The following is a 19,690-nucleotide window of genomic DNA, read 5'->3' as shown; positions in this document are numbered from 1 at the left end:
TCTTTACTCAAAAGGATTGAGAATTGTTGGAATTCTCTAATCCAGAGGGTTGTGGATGCACCACCGAATGTATTTAACACCAAGATAGACAGACCTTTGATCATTTCGGGAATTAAGGAATACGGGGAGAGGGAGTTGAAATTCAGGATCAGTCATGATCCTACCAAATAGTGTAGCAGGCTTGATGGACCATGTCATCTTCTCCTGCCATTTCTTATATTACGCTCTTATTCCAGATTTGATAACTACCCATCTGGTCAGTCTGCAGACATCATTTAAAAGGTCATATATATTGTATTTGTAGTCAACAGGCTACAACCTCCTTAGAAAGGTAAAACCAGAGAACTTGTGACCGCATGGTAAACAGTGTAAGTTTTGAGGAAGCACAATCACTATTTGTTTGAAGGAAGCATTCACACTTACCACTGTGAAGATCAGTGCACCAACAGAAGCATACACAATCTGGAGAATCCGGTTCTGGATAAAAATGCACAGAATTCCGAAGAAAAAGAGCACAACTGCAGACACCAACATCACACCCATACAGGAAGTAAAGTCATACTTTGTCTGTGAAAAGGCAAGAAAATCCATCAGCAGGATAACAAATTAACCTTGTACAGACATCAGGACCAGATGGCAAGTTAAGATCCACAACCTGAACAAGTGTCAGCAGCTACTAGGGGAATTTTGCAGTAACTTCATTGCTGTGTTAATGTAAGCCTCACTTGTGACTAATAACTAAAATAACAATAAAATCTAATGTGATTAATGGAACGAGCTAAATTGAGTTGTTAGGATTATGTCTGCAATTCATTGGTTACGGTCTAGTCTTCTAATGTTAGCTCACAAACATTTAGTTTGTCCTTTCAAAAGGATCAACTTCTTATCCCCACGCACAAAATTTTTAATAGTTCCCAAGAAATCAATATCAGTATATTTATAGGAGGCACTAAGAACAGAATTTCAAAGTTTAAGGTGGCTTAATGCATTACAATAAGAATGCACAAACTATTACTGTAAGAAGTCTGACAACACCAGTTTACTGCAGAGGAACAGAAAGAGGGCTGGGGGTGAAGGAGATCACGGGATGAGGCCACAGGGATCGAAATATGAGGATGATTATAAGTTGGAAGCACTCGGGGACAGGATGTTAATGCAGGTCCTCATGCAAGGAAAGGTGAGCAGGATAAGGTATAGGAAGCAGCATTTGGATGAGTTGCTAACTAAAGATGGTGGTAGCCAAGAGAACAATGGAAATATCCACTTTCTTGGTGACCAAGGCTGAGAAAAGCAGCACAAGGACTGAGGTGGCAGATAATCTAACTGGGAGGAAGGGTAGGTCAGCAAACTAAACTTGGAAAAGGGAGGGTAGAGTTACTATGCCAAAGGCCAAATTAAAGTTAACATTCTATTTCACTGTTGGTTTTAGAATCTCAAGCAGTCAGATAATTTACACAATTAGTTACATGCTTCATTTCCTCCCCTCTTTTTTCAATTTTTTTAAGTGCCCAGTTTAGAAGCTCGTGTGTGAACATATTTTCTGAAACGCTTACCTGCATAGAGAAAATGACAACAGTAAAGCAAACAGCTGCAGTGATGCCAACAGCCATCACTACAGAATCCGTACTGTAGAAACTAGCAATCATTCCAGCCATGTACGACATACTCAGGGTCAGGATAGACTGCAGACAGAAAAAGCAAAAACAAGTAATAAACCGTATCTACATTGCTGCCAGTTTGTATCGGACATATATACCTTTTGGATTAAACAGTGTCAGTCTCTGAATTTCTAGCTTTACTTTTATTTAACTAAATTTTTTAATAAAAATTTAACCAGAATTGACTTGCCCGCAGAAGGAGAGTGGTTGTAGATGGGTCTTTTTCTGCATGAAGGTCGGACACCAGTGGAGTGCCCCAGGGATCTATTGTGGGACCCTTGCTGTTTGTGACTTTTATAAATGGCCTGGATGAGGAAGTGGAGGGATGGGTTGGTAAGTTTGCCAATGACACGAAGGTCAGAGTTGTTGTGGATAGTTTGGAGGGATGTCAGAAGTTGCAGCATGACATAGATAGGATGCAAGTCTGGGCGGAGAAGTAGCAAACAGACTTCAATCCAGATAAACGTGTAGTGGTACATTTTGGCAGGTCAAATGGGATGAAGAAATATAATATTAAGGGTAAGACTCTTAGTGTGGAAGATCAGAAAAATCGTGGCCTGGGTTCACAGAACTCTCAAATCGGCCTGACAGGTAGAGGATGTAGTTAAGGCTGCGGACAGCATACTGGCCTTCTTCAATTGAGGAATTGAGTTTGAGTTGGCAGCTAATAAGATCCTGGTCAGATCCCACTTGGAGTACTGTGCTCAGTTCTGGTCACCTCATTACAGGAAGGATGTGGAAGCCATTGAAAGGGTGCAGAGGAAATTTACAAGGATGTTACCTGGATTGGGTGGCATGCCTTATGAGGCTAGGTTGAGAGCGCTCAGTCTTTTCTCCTTAGACAAAAGGATGAGAGAGGACCTGATAAAGGTATATAAGATGTTGAGAGGCATTGATCAGGTGGACTCTGAGGCTTTTCCCCAGGGCTGAAATGGCTGCCACTAGAGGACACAGGTTTAAGGTGCTGGGGATTAGGTACAGAGGAGATGTCAGGGGTAAGTTTTGCATTCAGAGGGTGGTAGATGAGTGGAATCGGCTGCCGTCGGTGGTGGTGGAGGCAAATTCGTTAGGGTCTTTTAAAGAGACTTCTGGATGAGTACATGGGACTTAATAGGATTGAGGGTTATAGGTGGGCCTAGCAGGTAGAGATAAGATTGGCACAACTTGTGGGCTGAAGGACCTGTTTGTGTAGTTTTTCTATGATTCTATATCATAACTGAGCTATAGCATCCTCATAAGATTTGAGCTAGATAGGTAATTTTGCATGAATGATTGAGTTTTTTTGTCCATGGACATAGAACTGCATAGATCATCATTATCTATTGGCTTCAACTTTTTCTCCACCTCTTGAAACAAGCAAAAACAAAACTTAAAAATCAACATACAAGTATCTGTAAGGTAAAACATAACCTTGGATGGAAGACAAATTGGAATAAAGACTTCTAGACAAAAAGTGTGCAGCATTTGTTTTTATAGGTAATGGTCTTATTTCAGCTCTAGTGGGAAGAGTCACTGAATAAATTGGTCTCAAATTGTCACTTGGATGCACTTTCTGGTATGTATGCTAGATAAAATTAATTTGCACAATTGTAATTTGTACTGCCACACAAAATTAACATGCCAAATTCCCCACATTAATCTCTCTCAACTCAAAAGTCTTGGAAATGTTTTTTCAACATTTACAATCAAGGCTGCCTCAGTGAAAACTTTCAACTGTAGAAAAGCTGGTTACTTATAGGAGTCTTTGTTCATCTCTCCCTACCCGCGGTATCACCAGCATCCTGATGTCCTTCAAGAGCAGCTGGCCAGTTCATAATCAAACCTATTACAGCGCACAGTCCCTTATGCAACAATTAAGCATTGCTTTTTTTAATTCGTGGGACATGGGCGTCACTGGCTGACCAGCATTTATTGCACATCCTTAGTTGCCTTTGGCAGGCAGTTGAGAGTCAACCACATTGCTGTGGCTCTCAAGTCACATACAGAATGGGCAAGGATGGCAGATTTCTTTCCCTAAAAGAACGTGAACCAGATGGGTTTTTCCAACAATCAACACTGAGTCCAGATATTTTTTACTGAATTCAAATTCCACCATCTGCCGTGACAGGATTCGAACCCGGGTCCCCAGAACATTAGCTGAGTTTCTGGATTGATAGTCTTGTGATAATACCACTAGGCCATTACCTCCCCTCTGAACATTTGCCAGGAACCAGGAATAACAAAAATAATCAATCGATTGTAGGAATTACATGCCAAAGTGTGAATTTAATACATATTTTGAAGCTGTTTAAATGTGTGTAAATCCACCTTGTCCTTTCAAAAGAATCAACCCTTTGTCCCACACATGAAGTTTTAAAAGAAAACAGTTTCCAGGTTTCCCATCATAGCTCCTTATGTTTTTTTTTTACTAACACCAATGTTATTTCTTTCATTACTTTGTTTGGATTAAAAATTTATTCCAAATCATCACTTGGTAGTATAGGACATAAATACTGCTGAAAAGAGAGGTACACTGCTGAAACTTTTCCAGTAACTTTTAGAACATGCATCCCAGTGACAATTTGTTCAGTGACTCTTCCGACTAGAGCTGGAATAAAACCATTACCTGTAAAAACAAATGCTATACACTCTGTCTAGAAATCTAGACAGTCGTTAGCATTGCTGCTTCACAGCTCCAGGGTTCAGAGTTCGAATCCCAGCTCAGGTCGCTGTCTGTGTGGAGTGTGCACATTCTCCTCTTGTCTGCTTGGGTTTCCTCCAGGTGCTCTGGTTTCCTCCCACAGTCCAAAGATGTGTGGGTTAGGTTGATTGGCCATGCTAAGAAATTGCCCCTTAGTGTCCAGGGATGTGTAGGTTAGAGGGATTAGTGGGTATAATATGTAGGGATATGGGGGGGGGGGGGGGGGGGGGGGGAGCTGGATGGGATTGTGTTCGGTGTAGACTCGATGGGCCAAAGGGCCTCTTCCTGCACTGTAGGCTTCTAAGATTCTATGATCTTTCTTAAAATTTGTCTTCCATCCAAGGTCATGTTTCACAATACAGCTACTTATATGTTGATCTTTGAGTTTTGGTTTTGCTTGTTTCAAGAGCTGGGGAAAAAGTTGAAGCCAATACTTAATAGATAACGACGAGCAACTTTAGAACACAAGTCTGTGGCAGTTATGACATAAGATGCATTGGCTAAATCACATTTAAATAAAAGGCTCTCAAGTCACCACTCAACAAACATGTACCTGTTCTAATACCAGTTCTAGGAAAGAACAAAAATAAATCCCAAAAGCAAAGGAAATTAATTCCAATATTGTTGAATAGAGAGACATGTTGCCCATGCATTGGATTCATCAAGAATCCAAGATTCATCAAGAATAACAAATTTTAAACAAGCACAATAATTTAACAAGAGAAATTGTGATTTTGAGATTGTTCAGCAAATGCTACTCAATGCTGATTGTGCTAATACCTACACTTTAAATTAATTTAAAGATAACCAGTTGAGCTTTGTGGCTTGGCTCATTCAGCTGCGTTTGCCAGAAATCATGTACACTGATATACAGGGACTTTCCTCTGCAACAAAGGAATATGTTCAAGGCTTGTGCTTTTTTTTAAGAATTACCCAGGAAACTGGAGAACCGACAAGTTTCCAGTTGATTTCTCCATGGCAACTCTTCAGCCAGAGTTAACTTGCTAACAATCAGCACCTTTTATCCTGCAGTAAAAATGATCATTTGAAATTCTTTGCCCTTATGCGATTAAGATGCAAAACTTCAACACATCTGCCTTTTCAGCAATGTTTGAGTTCTGTCCTATCAAACAACAAAATGAACTCTGAAGAATATATGTAGCTTGCAGGCAGTTGAGGAAGATCTGGAAATATGTACAGCAAACCCAAGATTATTTCCTCAGGTAATTAAAAGGATCACAGGATAAAAATTAACAGGAAAAGCTTTTTCATTCAAAGGATACATTTTTGCAATTCTGACAAAGAGAAACTACACTCAAAATATGCAAGGTACTATGAACAAAGACTTAATGCATAGGATGAGCTTCCCACTGGCCTGATGACAAATCACATGCTGATCAAATTGGGATTAGTTTCTATCTTTATCCCTTCTCTTTTCCCTCCACCCACACCATCCAGGTTATACTGGTCTAGTTTACTTCGGAGTAAGGTGTTAATGAAATGCTTACCAAAGCAATGAGGTTCCAGGGATGCTTCCGTCTGATTTGTCCACAACAGCTGAGAGCAATAAGGGTAACAAAGAATACTCCATACGAGGCATAGTAGATCCAAGGAGTGCGTCTCACAAATCTCTTGGCATCAGAAACAAAGGTACAAATGCACACAAAAATGAAAGTCACCAGTAGCTGAACAGTCAAAACCATGTAGACCTGCAAATGGCAAGAAAAATAATCAGTCCTGTGCATCATTAGTGAGGAGATAGTGTGTATAAATCAGCAAGTACCCATAGTCAAGTTATACCTTCTGAGAAAAGTGTAAATCAAAATTTCAACGGTGCTACTTCAGAAGCCTTGTTCAGTGCAAAGGCATCTAGAGTAATGTGCCAGAGAGCTGAGAATGATTTTGATTATTGTCACATGTATTAGTATACAGTGAAATGTTTTCTTCCTTGCGTACTATACAGATAAAGCATATCATACATGTGGGCAGCATGGTAGCAGAGTGGTTAGCACCGGTGCTTCACAGTGTCAGGGACCCAGGTTCGAATCCGGGCTTGGGTTACTCTCTGCATGGAGTTTGCAGGTTCTCCCCTTGTCTGCGTGGGTTTCCTTCAGGTGCTCTGGTTTCCTCTCACATTCTGAAAGCTGATTAGGTGCATTGACCCGAGTAGGTGCTGGACTGTGGCGACTAGGAGATTTTCACAGTAACTTCATTGCAGTGTAAGCCTTACTTGTGACTAATAAATAAACTTTATACATAGAGAAGGAAAGGAGGATGCAGAATGTAGTGTTACATTCATTGTAGGATGTAGAGAAAGATTAACTTGATGAGGGAGGTCCCTTCAAAAGTCCAATAGCAGCGGGGAAGAAGCTGTTCTTGAGTCGGTTGGCACTCGACCTCAGACCTTTGGATCTTTTTCCCAATGGAGGAAGGTGAAAGAGAATGTCCAGGTTGCATGGGCCCTTGATTACACTGGCTGCTTTTCCAAGGCAGCAGGAAGTGTAAACAAAGTTAATGGATAGGAGGCTAGTTTGTGTGATGGACTGGGATTCATTCAATTCCTTTTGTAAATTTTTTTGCAGTCTTGGACAGAGCAGGAGCCATACAAGCTGTAGTACAACCAGAAAGAATGCTTTTTATAGTGCATCTAAAAGTTGGTGAGATTTGTAGCAGACATACCAAATTTCATAAGAACATAAGAAAGAGGAGGAGTAGGCCATCTAGCCCTTCGAGCCTGCCCCTCCATTCAATATGATGGCTGATCTGAAGTGGATCAATTCCACTTACCCGCTTGGTCCCCATAACCCAGATCAGAATTCTATCTACCCGCGACTTAAACATATTCAACGAGGTAGCCTCCACCACTTCAATGGGCAGAGAATTCCAAAGATTCACTACCCTCAGAAGTTTCTCCTCAACTCTGTTCTAAACTGACCTTCCCCTTATTTTGAGGCTGTGCCCTCTAGTTCTGGTTTCCTTTCTATGTGGAAAGAATCTCTCTCACCTCTATCCTATCTAGCCCCTTCATTATTTTGCAAGTCTCCATAAGATCAGCCCTCAGCCTTCTAAACTCCAACGAGTACAGACCCAATCTACTCAATCTCTCCTCATGAGTTAACCCCCTCATCTCCGGTATCAACCTGGTGTACCTTCTCTGTACTCCCTCCAAGGCCAATGTATCCTTTCGCAAATAAGGGGACCAAAACTGCACACAGTACTCTAGTTGCAGCCTCACCAGTACCCTGTACAGTCACAGCAAGACCTCCCTGCTTTTATATTCTATCCACCTCGCGATAAAGGCCAACATTCCATTCACCTTCTTGATCACCTGCTGCACCTGCAGATTGGGTTTTTGTAATTCATGCACAAGGACTCCCAGGTCCCTCTGCACAGTAGCATGTTGTAATTTTTCACTATTTAAATAATATTCCATCTTACTATTGTTTCTTCCAAAGTGGATAACCTCACTTTTGGCAACGTTATACTCCATCTGCCAGATCCTCGCCCACTCACTCAGCCTATCCAAATCTCTCTGCAGACTTTCCGCGTCCTCCACGCAATTCACTTTCCCACTCATCTTCATGTCATCAGCAAACTTTTTTACCCTACACTCAGCCCCCTCCTCCAGTTTGTCTATATATATGGCCCCAGCACCAATCCCTGCAGCACGCTACTAGTCACCAACTGCCAACCAGAAAAGCACCCATTTATTCCTTAGCCTCCTGAGAAAGTAAAGGCATTGGTGGTCTTTATTAACTATAGCATCAGCATGTGGGGGGACCAGGACAGGTTGCAGGTGATCTGGACACCTAGAAACTTGAAGCTTTCAATGATTTCCACTTCATCCTGTTGATATAGACAGGGACTTATCCTCCACTATGCTTCCTGAAATTGATGACTATCCTGTACTCCAACTCAATTTTTAAGTTTGCTGGTGACACCACCACAGTGGGTCAGATCTCAAACAATGAGATGGAGGAGAATTTGACCACACAGTCAGTCATAGGTATAAGGAGTATAGTGAAGAGCTGAGAACACAACCTTGTGGGGCACTGGTGTTGAGGATGATCGTAGAGGTGGTGGTGTTGCCTATCCTCACTGATTGTGGCCAGTAGGTTAGGAAGTCTAGGATCCAATCTCAGAGGGAACAGCCGAGCCCCAGGCAGTGGAATTTGGAGATGGGTTTTGTAGGAATAATGATGTTGGATGCTAGCTGTAGTCAATTAATAGGAGTCTGGTATTCCAGGTTTGAGATGTGGAGGTTCCGGCATTGGACTGGGGTAAGAACAGAAAGAAGTTCAGAGTTATTTGTGACAGTCTTGGTCAAAGCAGGAGCCATACCAAGCTGTGATACATCTGAAAAGGATGCTTTTGACGGTGCATCTGTAAAAGTTGGAGAGACTCATAGCGAACATGCCAAGTGCAGCTGCACCCACAGTGCAGTTCAGGAGAGAATTCTATGATTCTGACCCAGTGACAGTGAAGGAACGCCAATGTATTCTCAAGTCAGGATGGTGAAATATTGGGGAATATTGCTTAATGCTTGCGTATAACAGTTACGCTATTTTACACATCTTTGTTACAATTATTCTGACTCAGAAGTTTTACCTTCCTAATAAATGCTCTGCGAATGTTCTTGTCTTCAAAGTTCGCTGCAGTGAATTCCTCATTGTCATAATAAGACGGTGGAACATCATCGTGATAACCAGGGCTTCCCAAAGTAACTACAATAAAGCAAATAAATTCCTTACCATTAGATGAAATGAGGTTCATAGCTTTCTGCATCACAATGCATCCAAATTGCACATTGAAAATATAGTCATAATAAAAGTTGCACATGCTATATGAACAGTGACCAGAAAGTTGGAAAGACTTAGAAATAGTATTGCTAAATAAATTGGTTTTAACCATACACTTACTCCTCTGCAGATATGCATCTGGTTATATTCTGAACTCTAATTTGGAAAATATAACTTGGTCCATATGCATAGTAGGCCTTCGTGCAAAACAGTTTTGCTTATGGGTTTGGAAGGAAGAACTAGGCTAGATGTTTGGAGGCTTTTCTTGGAGAATAATATTCCTCAGCCACAGGTGAGGTACCTGAAGATAGAAGGGTGGCAAGTGTTGTGCCTTTATTTAAGAACAGCTGCAGGGAAAAGCATGGGAACTACAGACTGGTGAGCCTAACATCTGTAATGATAAGTTGTTAGAAGGTGTTCTGAGAGAATGAATCTTCTGGCATTTAGAGGGGTAAAGATTGATTAGGGACAGCCAGCACGGCTTTGTGAGCAAAAAATCATGAATCACAAATTTGATTGCATTTTTTGAAGATGTATCCAAGAAGCTAAATGAGATGCAGTTGATGTTGTCTACATGGACTTTAGCAAGGCTTTTGACAAGGTACTGCAAGGTAGATTGTTGCATAAAGTTAAATTTCTCAGGATCCAGGACAAGATAGCCAATTAGATACAAAATTGGCTTGATGACAGAAGTCATAAGAACATAAGAAATGTTCTTATGACTTTTTCAAATTGGAGGTCTGTGACCAGAGTTGTGCCCCAGATCAGTGCAGGGTCCATTATTATTTGTCATTTATATTAATGATTTGGATGAGAACTTAGAAGGCATGGTTTGCAAGTTTGCAGATGACACCAAGGTTGGTGGCATAGTGGACAGTGATGGTGGTTATCTCAGATTGCAACAGGATCTTGATCAGTTGGACCAGGTGCTGATGAATGGCAGTTGGAGTTTAATTTAGATAAACACGAGGTAATGCATGAGGTTAGAACCAGGGCAAGACTTAGTTAAATGGTAGGCGTTGGGGACAATTGTAGAACAAAGATCTAGGTGTGCAGGTTCATAATTCTTGAGAGTGGAATCACAGGTGGACAGGGTGGTGAAGATGAAATTTGACATGCTTGGTTTCATTGATCAGAACATTGAATACAGGAGTTGGGACATCTTGTTGAAGCTGTACAAGACATTGGTAAGGCCACACTTGGAATACTGTGCACAGTTCTGATCATCCTATTATAGAAAGAATAATATTAAACTAGAAAGAGTGCAGAAAAGATTTACTAGGATGCTACTGGGACTTGATGGTTTGAGTTACAAGGAGAGGCTGGATAGGCTGGGACTTTTCTCCCTGGAGCATAGGAGACTTGTTGGGCTGATCTTACAGTGGCCTATAAAATGATGAGGGGCATAGATAGTCAACATCTTTTCCTCAAGGTTAAAGCTAGAGAGCATAGGTTTAAGATGAGAGGAGAGATACAAAAGATTCCTGAAGGGCCTATTTTCACCACCCCGACAGAGGAATGAGCTGCCAGAGGCAGTGGTAGAGGTGGGTACAATTTTGTCTTTTAAAAAGCATTTAGACAGTTACACGGGTAAGATGGGTATCGAGGGATACGGGCCAAACAATTCAGACTAGTTTAGTGGTTAAAAAACGGGAGGCATGTACAAGTTGGGTCAAAGGACCTGTTTCCACGCTGTAAACCTCTGACTCCGACCCATGGAACAAGTAACCAGTTGAAGTGATTCATCGAGTCCTCTCTAAAATTGTTATGTTTAAAACTGGTGTAAATTCTTTAAATTTTGTAAATTATTTGTTTACCTCAATTATCCTATCTATCCTTTCCATTGTGGCAAAGACCTCAAGTTACACTTTAAATTCCGGAGTGGCCTGCCCATTTCAGAGAATGTTTAAAAGTCAACTATTGAATACTTGAAAGAATAAAAGTTTGCAATGCTGTGCATCTGGAGTCACATATAGAACAAAGCAGGCAAGGGTGGCAGATTTCTTAACGTCATTAAAAGGATATTAGTAAATCAGATGGATTTTTACAACAACTGATTCATGGTCACATTTACTAAAATAGCTTAAAATTACACATTTATTAATTGAATTTAAATTCCACCAGCTGCCAAAGGTGAACATTAGCTTGGGAGTTGGAATAGTCAAATGATATCGCCATTAAACCACCGTCTTCACTTCTACGTGATATGGAGATGCTGGCGTTGGACTGGGCTAAGTACAGCAAGTCTTATAACACCAGATTAAAGTCCAACAGGTTTATTTGGTAGCACAAGCCACAAGCTTTCAGAGCATTGCCCTTCATCAGGTGAGTGGGAGTTGCATTCACAAACAGGGCAGATATAGACACAAACTCAATTTACAAGTTGAGTTTGTGTCTATATATGCCCTGTTTGCGAACACATCTCACTTCTACATACCAGATTTGAAGATCAGATCCATCACTCCAAGAGATCTTGCTCTTAACCACAAAAAGAGAAAGAAAACTTCGAAAAATACTTTACATTCTGTTGGATGTCACATATTTAGAGTTGATTACAGGACTGCCCATTGTTCCAACTGACTTGTCTCTTAAAATTGATTACTGATAGACAAAGGTCTGATATAATGCTTTAAGGTCAAGGCACCTATATTGGATAACACCACATCTCATTTAACCTTATGCCTCTAGCTTGCTAAATCCAGAAATTCAAGTACAGCTGAACTCATCGTTTTTCTCACCTGGGAACGATACTGCACAATGGAACTATTAGGGAGCTATTTATTCCATCATGTCAGTGCTAACAATTTACAAGAACTATCCAATTACTTCCACTCTCTTATTCTTTCCCACCAACTTTCCATCCTTCCAAGAATTTAAAACCAATTGCCTTTTGAAAATTATTGAACCTGTTTTCACATTTTTTTCAGGAAACACGTTTATCATAACCCATCTCATGAAAATAATATTATCCTACCTCTTTTTTTTAAACTATTTTATCTGGCTCCTCCCACTAGAAGCAGTTTCTTCTCAATTCTGCCAAAGTGAACATAAACTTTTGAATGCCTCCACAAAATTTCTCCTATTCCTACATAACTAAAGTCCATCATCTCTGACACTTCACTCCACCCTGCCAAGTCCCTAGCATCTTTCCTGAAGTGTGCTGTTCAAAATGGAACACAAGCGCAGCTGAGACTTGCTTGCATTTGTACTCTATGCCTCTATTTGTAAAGTCAAGAATGTTGCATGCTTTTCAACAGCCTCAACTTGCCCTGCAACCCTCAAAAATTTCTCACTGTCTCTGCACCTATGGGACACCATTTGTCTGAAACAAATCCATGTCATTTATTAATCCCTGCCTTTTCAAATCACAAGTAACGTTGTCACAGACTACAGACTCTGAAATTGTCCCTACCACTGATGTTAGATTGACTGATAGTTGTAATTGCCCGGTTTATCAAAATTCCATTATTTGAACTGGAGCAACAGCAATGTTTGCAACCCTCAGTCCTGCAACCAAAGAGCAATGAAAAATTGTGGGCTACGAGTCTCTACAAACATGATGCTCTGTAACGTAGGACCTACCCCAACTGTAAATACCTTCCCCTTTTTCCATATTTAACCCACCTACTTTTTTCTACCACCTCCTCCTTTACTGTGACAGCAGCAGATTCCGTCACCTTGCAAAAACAAACAGTTGCTCATTTAGTAACTTACCTACAGCTTCAGCCTCCAAATCCCATGTTACATATTGAGCCCCACTCTCCCTTTGGCTAAGTTTTATGTTTTTATGACTGTAACAAACTGACAATATATCTTGAAATTAGCCATCAACACTTTGCATTGAAAACTAGAGGTTATGCAACTGGATTCAAAATTTCAGTTCATGGCAAAGAATCCCAGGAAAGAAAAACAGAGAGAAAAGAAGGGGTAAAACATGTAAAGCATTTGAGAAACACCTTACCATTTGAATGCATCATTGGAGGTGGAGGCATGGGTGGCTGCTGAAATGGTCCCTGTGGAAATGACTGTGGTGGTTCTCCATACGATCCTTGTGGAAAGCCAGGCTGCCCATAAGCAGACTGGGGAAAAGCTGGCTGTGCATACCCAGCTGGTGGAAACCCTGGCTGCCCAAAAGCAGCTGGTGGATAAGGGGGCTGCCCATAGGCAGCCTGCGGAAAAGGGGGCTGTGCATAAGGTGGAGGCTGTTGTGGATAATGGTCATTTCCATAAGACATCTCATTACGTGGATAAGGAGGCTGCTGTGGATCCCCCGAGACTAGGTATGCCTTCTCCTGCGACATTATTAACGGCACAGATCCTTATTCTTGACCTATGAAGAAGTGAAAAATGATGCTTTTAATAAACAAAGAAAATATATAAAACAGAAAATTGTATTATTGCCTTGGGACACCTCAGTCATTGGATAGAAATGAAAAGAGATATTGAAGCTTGTACATCAAATGATCTGTGTGTGGGTATCACAATCATCCTTGTTTTTGAAGTTCATTGTAAACAGTGACTAGATAAAAAGATTTTTACCCCCCCTTAAGTGGGTAGAATTTCAATTGGAGTGAAATCACATGCAAGTATCTTGACTATCCCAGATAGAAAATGCAAAGGATTCAGAAACAATTTTCATTTTATAGCAATAAGGATTTCTTTTTCCAAAAAATGCACTTTGCAAATATGCAGAAATACATTAAACTTTTCAACATGAAAATTACTGTAATTTCCATAAAATATCTCCATACAGTACAATCTATTCTCAATGTTTTGAGTCATACTTCTTTTGATATTTTCAATATACATTTCAGGTCAGGCAGACAACCTGGAGGCAAAACATTTCAAAATGACAAAATTACAAACCAGTGCAACAGAATTCAACTCTCCTTTACACCTGTTTCTCTTGAGCTGCTTCAATGCAATATCAATACTTATGTACTCCCAGTCACTGTTGGGTATACAGCCTGAGAGATTCCAGTCCCTTGGAGTACTGTAGTTGAAAAATCTTAAGACAGCAACCTTTCCTCCACTGTACCCTACAAACTTGACATTTGGTTCCCAATTCCAAATCATCTATGTAAATTGCAAACAATTGCAGTCCCAACATCCCTGAGGCACACCACTAGTCACTGGTCGCCAACCAGAAATACACCCATTTATCCCCACTCTTTGCTTTCTGTTAGTTAACCAATCCTCTATCCATGCTAATACATTACCCACATTACACTATTCTTCCAGCCACATTCATCTGATCTATTCTCCTATTCTGGCTCTTGCTGGTATGAAACACTGGGATTAATCCTGAGATTACTACGTTTTGAAGTACTGTCTTTCAATTTATTTCCTAGTTTCCTCTCATAAGAACATAAGAAATAGGAGCAGGAGTAGGCCATCTAGCCCTTCGAGCCTGCTCCGCCATTCAATGAGATCATGGCTGATCTGAAGTGGATCAGTTCCACTTTCCTGCTTTCTCCCCATCACCCTTAATTCCCCTGTCCATCAGAAACCTATCTACCCGTGACTTAAATATATTTAGCAAGGTAACCTCCACCACTTCAACGAGCAGAGAATTCCAGAGATTGACCACCCTTTGAGTGAAGAAGTTCCTCCTCAACTCCAATCTAAACTGCACCCCCCTCCACCCCCCCACCGCCCTTATCTTGAGGCTGTGCCCTCTAGTCCTGCTATCCTTTCTAAGCGGGAAGAATCTCTCTACCTCTACCCTATCCATCCCTTTCATTATCTTATATGTCTCTATAAGATCCCCCCTCACCCTTCTAAACTCTCGTCTGCTACAGTGGTTTTATTTTAAACCATGGTGACCCTGGGTCACAAATACAAGTTGTTGGAGAGTTTCGCAAAAAGAAAAAGCCCAATGTTGGCACACAGACCAATCAGAAATTCTTTTGTTTAAACAAACCAAATATGCCCCTATGATACTGTACTGCACTGCTGTAGCCACCATCCAGTCATCAGCTCTTTGCCTGCTGTCAAACCACTCAAAACTTGGCAGTAAGCCAGGCTTCTCATTTTCTAAATTTCTAAAGATAAAATAAGGAACCAGGGATGTCCAAGAGGGGAAACAAAAACTATTTCCACCAAGAACATAAAGTGAATTGAGTAAAAGTTAATTTGAAACAGCACCACAAGACAATTCATGCAAAGTTTCAAGAAAATTTCTCTTAAAACAGCACATTACAGCCAAAACGTTGGGAGAAGGGAATTTTGAAAGATTAACAGGCACTCTTCAAATCTTTGCTAAAGGCAAGGCTAGCAAAGAGAGGTCTTGTTGCAACAAAAACAAAAATGCTGGAAAATCTCAGCAGGTCTGACAGCATCTCAGGAGAGAGAATAGAGAAAACATTTCAAGTCATATTCGGATAATGATGAGTCATAAGAGACTTTATCACAGATTAACCGGTATAAGAACTAGAAACTGATGGTCACCAGTTCCCTTTTGCTCATTGAATTTATAAGCAAAATATCCCCAATTGTGATGATATTTGGATAATGATGAGTCAAAGACGACTTTCAGGTGAACTAGTCAGAAAATTGGAACCAGATAGTCACCAGTTCCTTCTTGCAACAGAAGTAATAATTCAATTTAAGCCTTACATTTAATGTAGAAAAACATCCCCAAGTGTTTGAAGTGTAATCAAAAGTGGAAGTCAAGCCAAAAAGATGATGGAGTGGCAAAACATTTGCTCACAGTTGGGTTCAAAGAAGGTTTTGGTGAGGTAGGTTTAGGTGGAAGGTATTGGGGATAAAATTCCTGCTGTCAGCCAGTAGTAGAATGAACAAAATGAATGGAAATTTGAACAAATTTCTCATAACATAGTAAATAGGAACAGACCATATGGTTCCTTATGTTTAAGCAGGTTAAAACACTACTCAAGAATGAGAGGTGATCTCCTTGAAACATAGGATTCTTAAGGGGGAAGAGCTTGAGCCAGTTAGGATTACATTTGCTGGAGTTTAGAAGAATGAGGAAGGCGGGACTGGAATCTCCTAAAAACCACATGGTTGGACAGGGTGCATGCAGGCAGCATGTTCCGCATGGCAGAAGATTCCAGAACCGAAAGGTCACAGACTCAAAACACAGTGTAAACCAATTACCACTGAGATGAGGAGAAAGTTCTTCATCCAGAGCACTTGTGGAACACTACCACAGAAAGCAGTTGAGGCTAAAACATTGCTTGTTTTCATGAAAGAATTACATATAGCTCTTGGGACAAAAGGGATAAAAGAATATGGGGGAAAGTGGAAACAGGTTATTGATTTGGATGATCAGCCATGATCATGTTCCAGGGAGCAGTCAGAGGGCAAAGCAGCACAAGAAGGCAGGAGACCCAATTGGCTGGTAGGAAATTCATGCTACATTTTAGAAACACTGCAAAACAAAAAAACAACTAAATTAAGTAGAGACGACTGGGTGGGTGATGTGCTGTAGCTGTATGATGTGGGAGCTGGCGGATCCCATTGCAAGCCGCAGTGACCACATGTGCAGCAAGTGTCGGATACTCGAAGAACTTCGGTTCAGAATTGATGAGCTGGAGTCCGAGCTTCAGATACTGCAGCCTGTCCGGGAGGGGAAGAGTTACCTGGACACTGTTTCAGGAGGCAGTCACATCCAGTAGATTAGGTACCTCTAATTCAGTCAGTGGTAAGGGACAGCAGTGTGTGACTGCTAGTGAGGCAGGTAGTTGGGTCCTGAATTCAGGAACTGAGGAGCCTCAGCTCTTGACCTCATCCAACAGTATGAGGTACTTGCTCCCTGTTATGGATGAGAAAAAGGGCAGTAGGGACGATGAGCCAGCCAACCACTGCACCATGGTACAGGAAGCCATTTAAGAGGGGGAGCAAAAAGACAAGTAGTAGTTTTAGACGATTCTATAAATTAGGGAATAGGCAATACTAGGAAAGATCTGTTCGAAGATTATTAAGCACTGGTTTTACAGATATTAGCATGGATAGAGGATTGGTTAACTAACAGAAAGCAAAGAGTGGGGGTAAATGGATGTTTTTCTGATTGATTGTCAATGACTAGTGGTGTGCCTCAGGGACCAGTGTTGGGACCTCAATTGTTTACAATTTACATAGCTGATGTGTAGTTGGGGACCAAGTGTAGTGTCAAAATTCACAGATGACTAAGGTGAGTAGCAGAGCAAAGGGGTATACGTAGTCTAAGTGTGTGCGAGGTTCTGGCAAATGGAGTGCAATGTTGGTAAATGTGACGTCATCCATTTTGATAGGAAAAGCAGCAAAATGGACTATTATTTAAATGATAAAAAATTGCAGCAAGCTGCTGTGCAGAGGGACCTGGTGTCCTTGTGCAGGAATCTCAAGGAGATGGTTTGCAGGTGCAGCAAGTAATTAAGAAGGCAAATGGAATTTTGTCCTTCATTGCTAAGGGATGGAGTTTAAAAATGAGGTAATGTTGCAGCTGTATAAGGTACTGGTGAGACCACACCTGGAGTACTGTGTACAGTTTTAGCCTCCTGACTTGAGAAAGGATATATTGGCACTGGAGAGGGTGCAGAGATTTACTAGGTTGATTCCAGAGTTGAGGGGGGTGGCTTATGAGGGGAGACTGAGTAGACTGACTATTCATTTGAATTCAGAAGAATGAGGGGAGATCTAAGAGAAACATATTATGAAGGGAATAAGTAAGATAGGAGCAGAGGTTGTTTCCACTAGCAGGTGAAACCCGAACTGGGGGAATAGCCTCAAAATAAAGGGGAACAGCATCGAGTTGAGAAGGAAATTCTTCACCCAAAGGGCTGTGAATCTGTGGAATTCCCTGCCCAGTAAAACAGTTGAGGCTGCCTCGTTGAATGTTTTTAAGGCAAAGATAAATAAATGTTTGAACAGTAAGGGGAATTAAGGGTTATGGTGAATGGGGTGGGTAAGTGGAGCTGAGTCCACAAAAAGATCAGCCATGATCTTACTGAATGGCCAAGCAGGCTCGAAGGGCCAGATGGCCAACTCCTGCTCCTAGTTTTTAAATCAAAGAGAATGCTGGAGCTAGCTCAAAGGGCTAAATCACCTACTGCCACTTCTAGTTTGTGTTTTTCACCTTATGGGAAGAGAGGTCATATGACCAGAAGAGCTTCTGAAATGTCTTTTACAACATTAGATAACTTCTAGATGCCCCAAAATCAACTAATGAAGCAGTAACACAATTTGTCTCTCCTTGTTCTTAAGATCAGAGTCCTACCTCTGAAATTTTCAAACCGACCACAAAAAGATCCAGTTAAAAAACTGGGATGTAAGAGCATTGACTTTTAGAAAAGACAGTTTAAAGCAGAGTGTCTCCAGAAACTGCAGCTTACTTCAGCCTTAACTCGCTCTAGAATTTCAAGGCGTGGGTGGGGGTCTGGGGGATACCTCTGTTTCAGCCACAAACAACAGCAAAGAACTTAAAAACTTGAGCTTTGCTGAAAGAAGTGTTGAAGCGTTTTGTCTTGCATTCATCAACTCCTTTCACAAGGATATATAAGTATGGGGTAAAACAACTATTGTATGAAAAGAGAGTGCTGCTGGGTTGGCTAGTGGACTCCAATAAAAATGTTGCCATGGAGAATACACCAGTTGATGTAACTGACAGACAAGTATTATTTGAAATTTAAACCCGGCAGCCTGATCTTTTGTTTTAGGCATTGCCCTGGGGGCCTCAACCAGTGGTAACACTTAACTACCTGTATCTGTGTCTTCCTCACAACTTGCATTTCTACCTAGCTTTGTATCATTAGTGAACTTGGATACACAACATAAGAACATAAGAAATAGGAGCAGGAGTAGGCCATCTAGCCCTTCGAGCCTGCCCCGCCATTCAATAAGATCATGGCTGATCTGTCGTGGCTCAGTTCCACATTCCCGCCCTCTTCCCATAACCCTTAATCCCCGCGCTTATCAAAAACCCATCAACCCGCATCTTAAAAATATTTAGCGAGGCAGCCTCCACCACCTCAACGGGCAGAGAATTCCAGAGATTCACCACCCTTTGAGTGAAGAAGTTCCTCCTCAACTCTGTTCTATACCGCCCCCCCTTTATCTTGAGGCTGTGCCCCCTAGTCCTACTGTCCTTTGAGCGGGAAGAGTCTCTCCACCTCTATCCTATCCATCCCATTCATCATCTTAATGATGATCTCAATGAGATCTCCCCTCATTCTTCTAAACTCTAACGAGTACAAGCCCAGTTTATTCAGCCTCTCCTCATAGCTCAACCCCCTCAACTCCGGTATCAGCCTAGTAAACCTCCTCTGCACTCCCTCCAAGGTCAAAATATCCTTGCGTAAGTACGGCGCCCAAAACTGCACACAGTACTCCAGCTGCGGCCTCACCAATGCCCTATACAGCCCCAGCAAGACCTCCCTACTTTTACATTCAATCCCCCTCGCTATGAAGGCCAGCATCCCATTAGCCTTCCTGACCACCTGCTGCACCTGCAAGCTGGGTTTTTGCGACTCATGCACAAGGACCCCGAGGTCCCTCTGCACCGTCGCACGCTGCAGTTTTTCTCCACGTAAGTAATAGTCCTTCCTACCATT

General features: G+C 41.4%; 1 protein-coding gene across 1 annotated transcript in view; it reads right to left on the bottom strand.

Annotated features, from left to right (window-relative positions):
• Positions 1 to 19,690, bottom strand: part of LOC145359234 (protein lifeguard 1-like) — a 60,664-nt gene that overhangs the window by 5,083 nt on the left and 35,891 nt on the right. Inside the window, exons 2-6 of the mRNA XM_080213733.1 lie at positions 13,099 to 13,467; positions 8,947 to 9,062; positions 5,847 to 6,047; positions 1,554 to 1,682; positions 424 to 567 (exon numbers count right to left, since the gene is read on the bottom strand). Of these exons, the coding sequence (XP_080069859.1) occupies positions 424 to 567; positions 1,554 to 1,682; positions 5,847 to 6,047; positions 8,947 to 9,062; positions 13,099 to 13,438 (930 nt within the window). The 5' untranslated portion in view covers positions 13,439 to 13,467. The remainder of the gene's footprint in view (positions 1 to 423; positions 568 to 1,553; positions 1,683 to 5,846; positions 6,048 to 8,946; positions 9,063 to 13,098; positions 13,468 to 19,690) is intronic.

Source organism: Carcharhinus amblyrhynchos, chromosome 2 (assembly GCF_965287045.1).
Source record: "Carcharhinus amblyrhynchos chromosome 2, sCarAmb.v2.hapA, whole genome shotgun sequence".
Lineage (NCBI taxonomy): Eukaryota > Metazoa > Chordata > Chondrichthyes > Carcharhiniformes > Carcharhinidae > Carcharhinus > Carcharhinus amblyrhynchos.
This window is presented reverse-complemented; position numbering and strand designations above follow the sequence as displayed.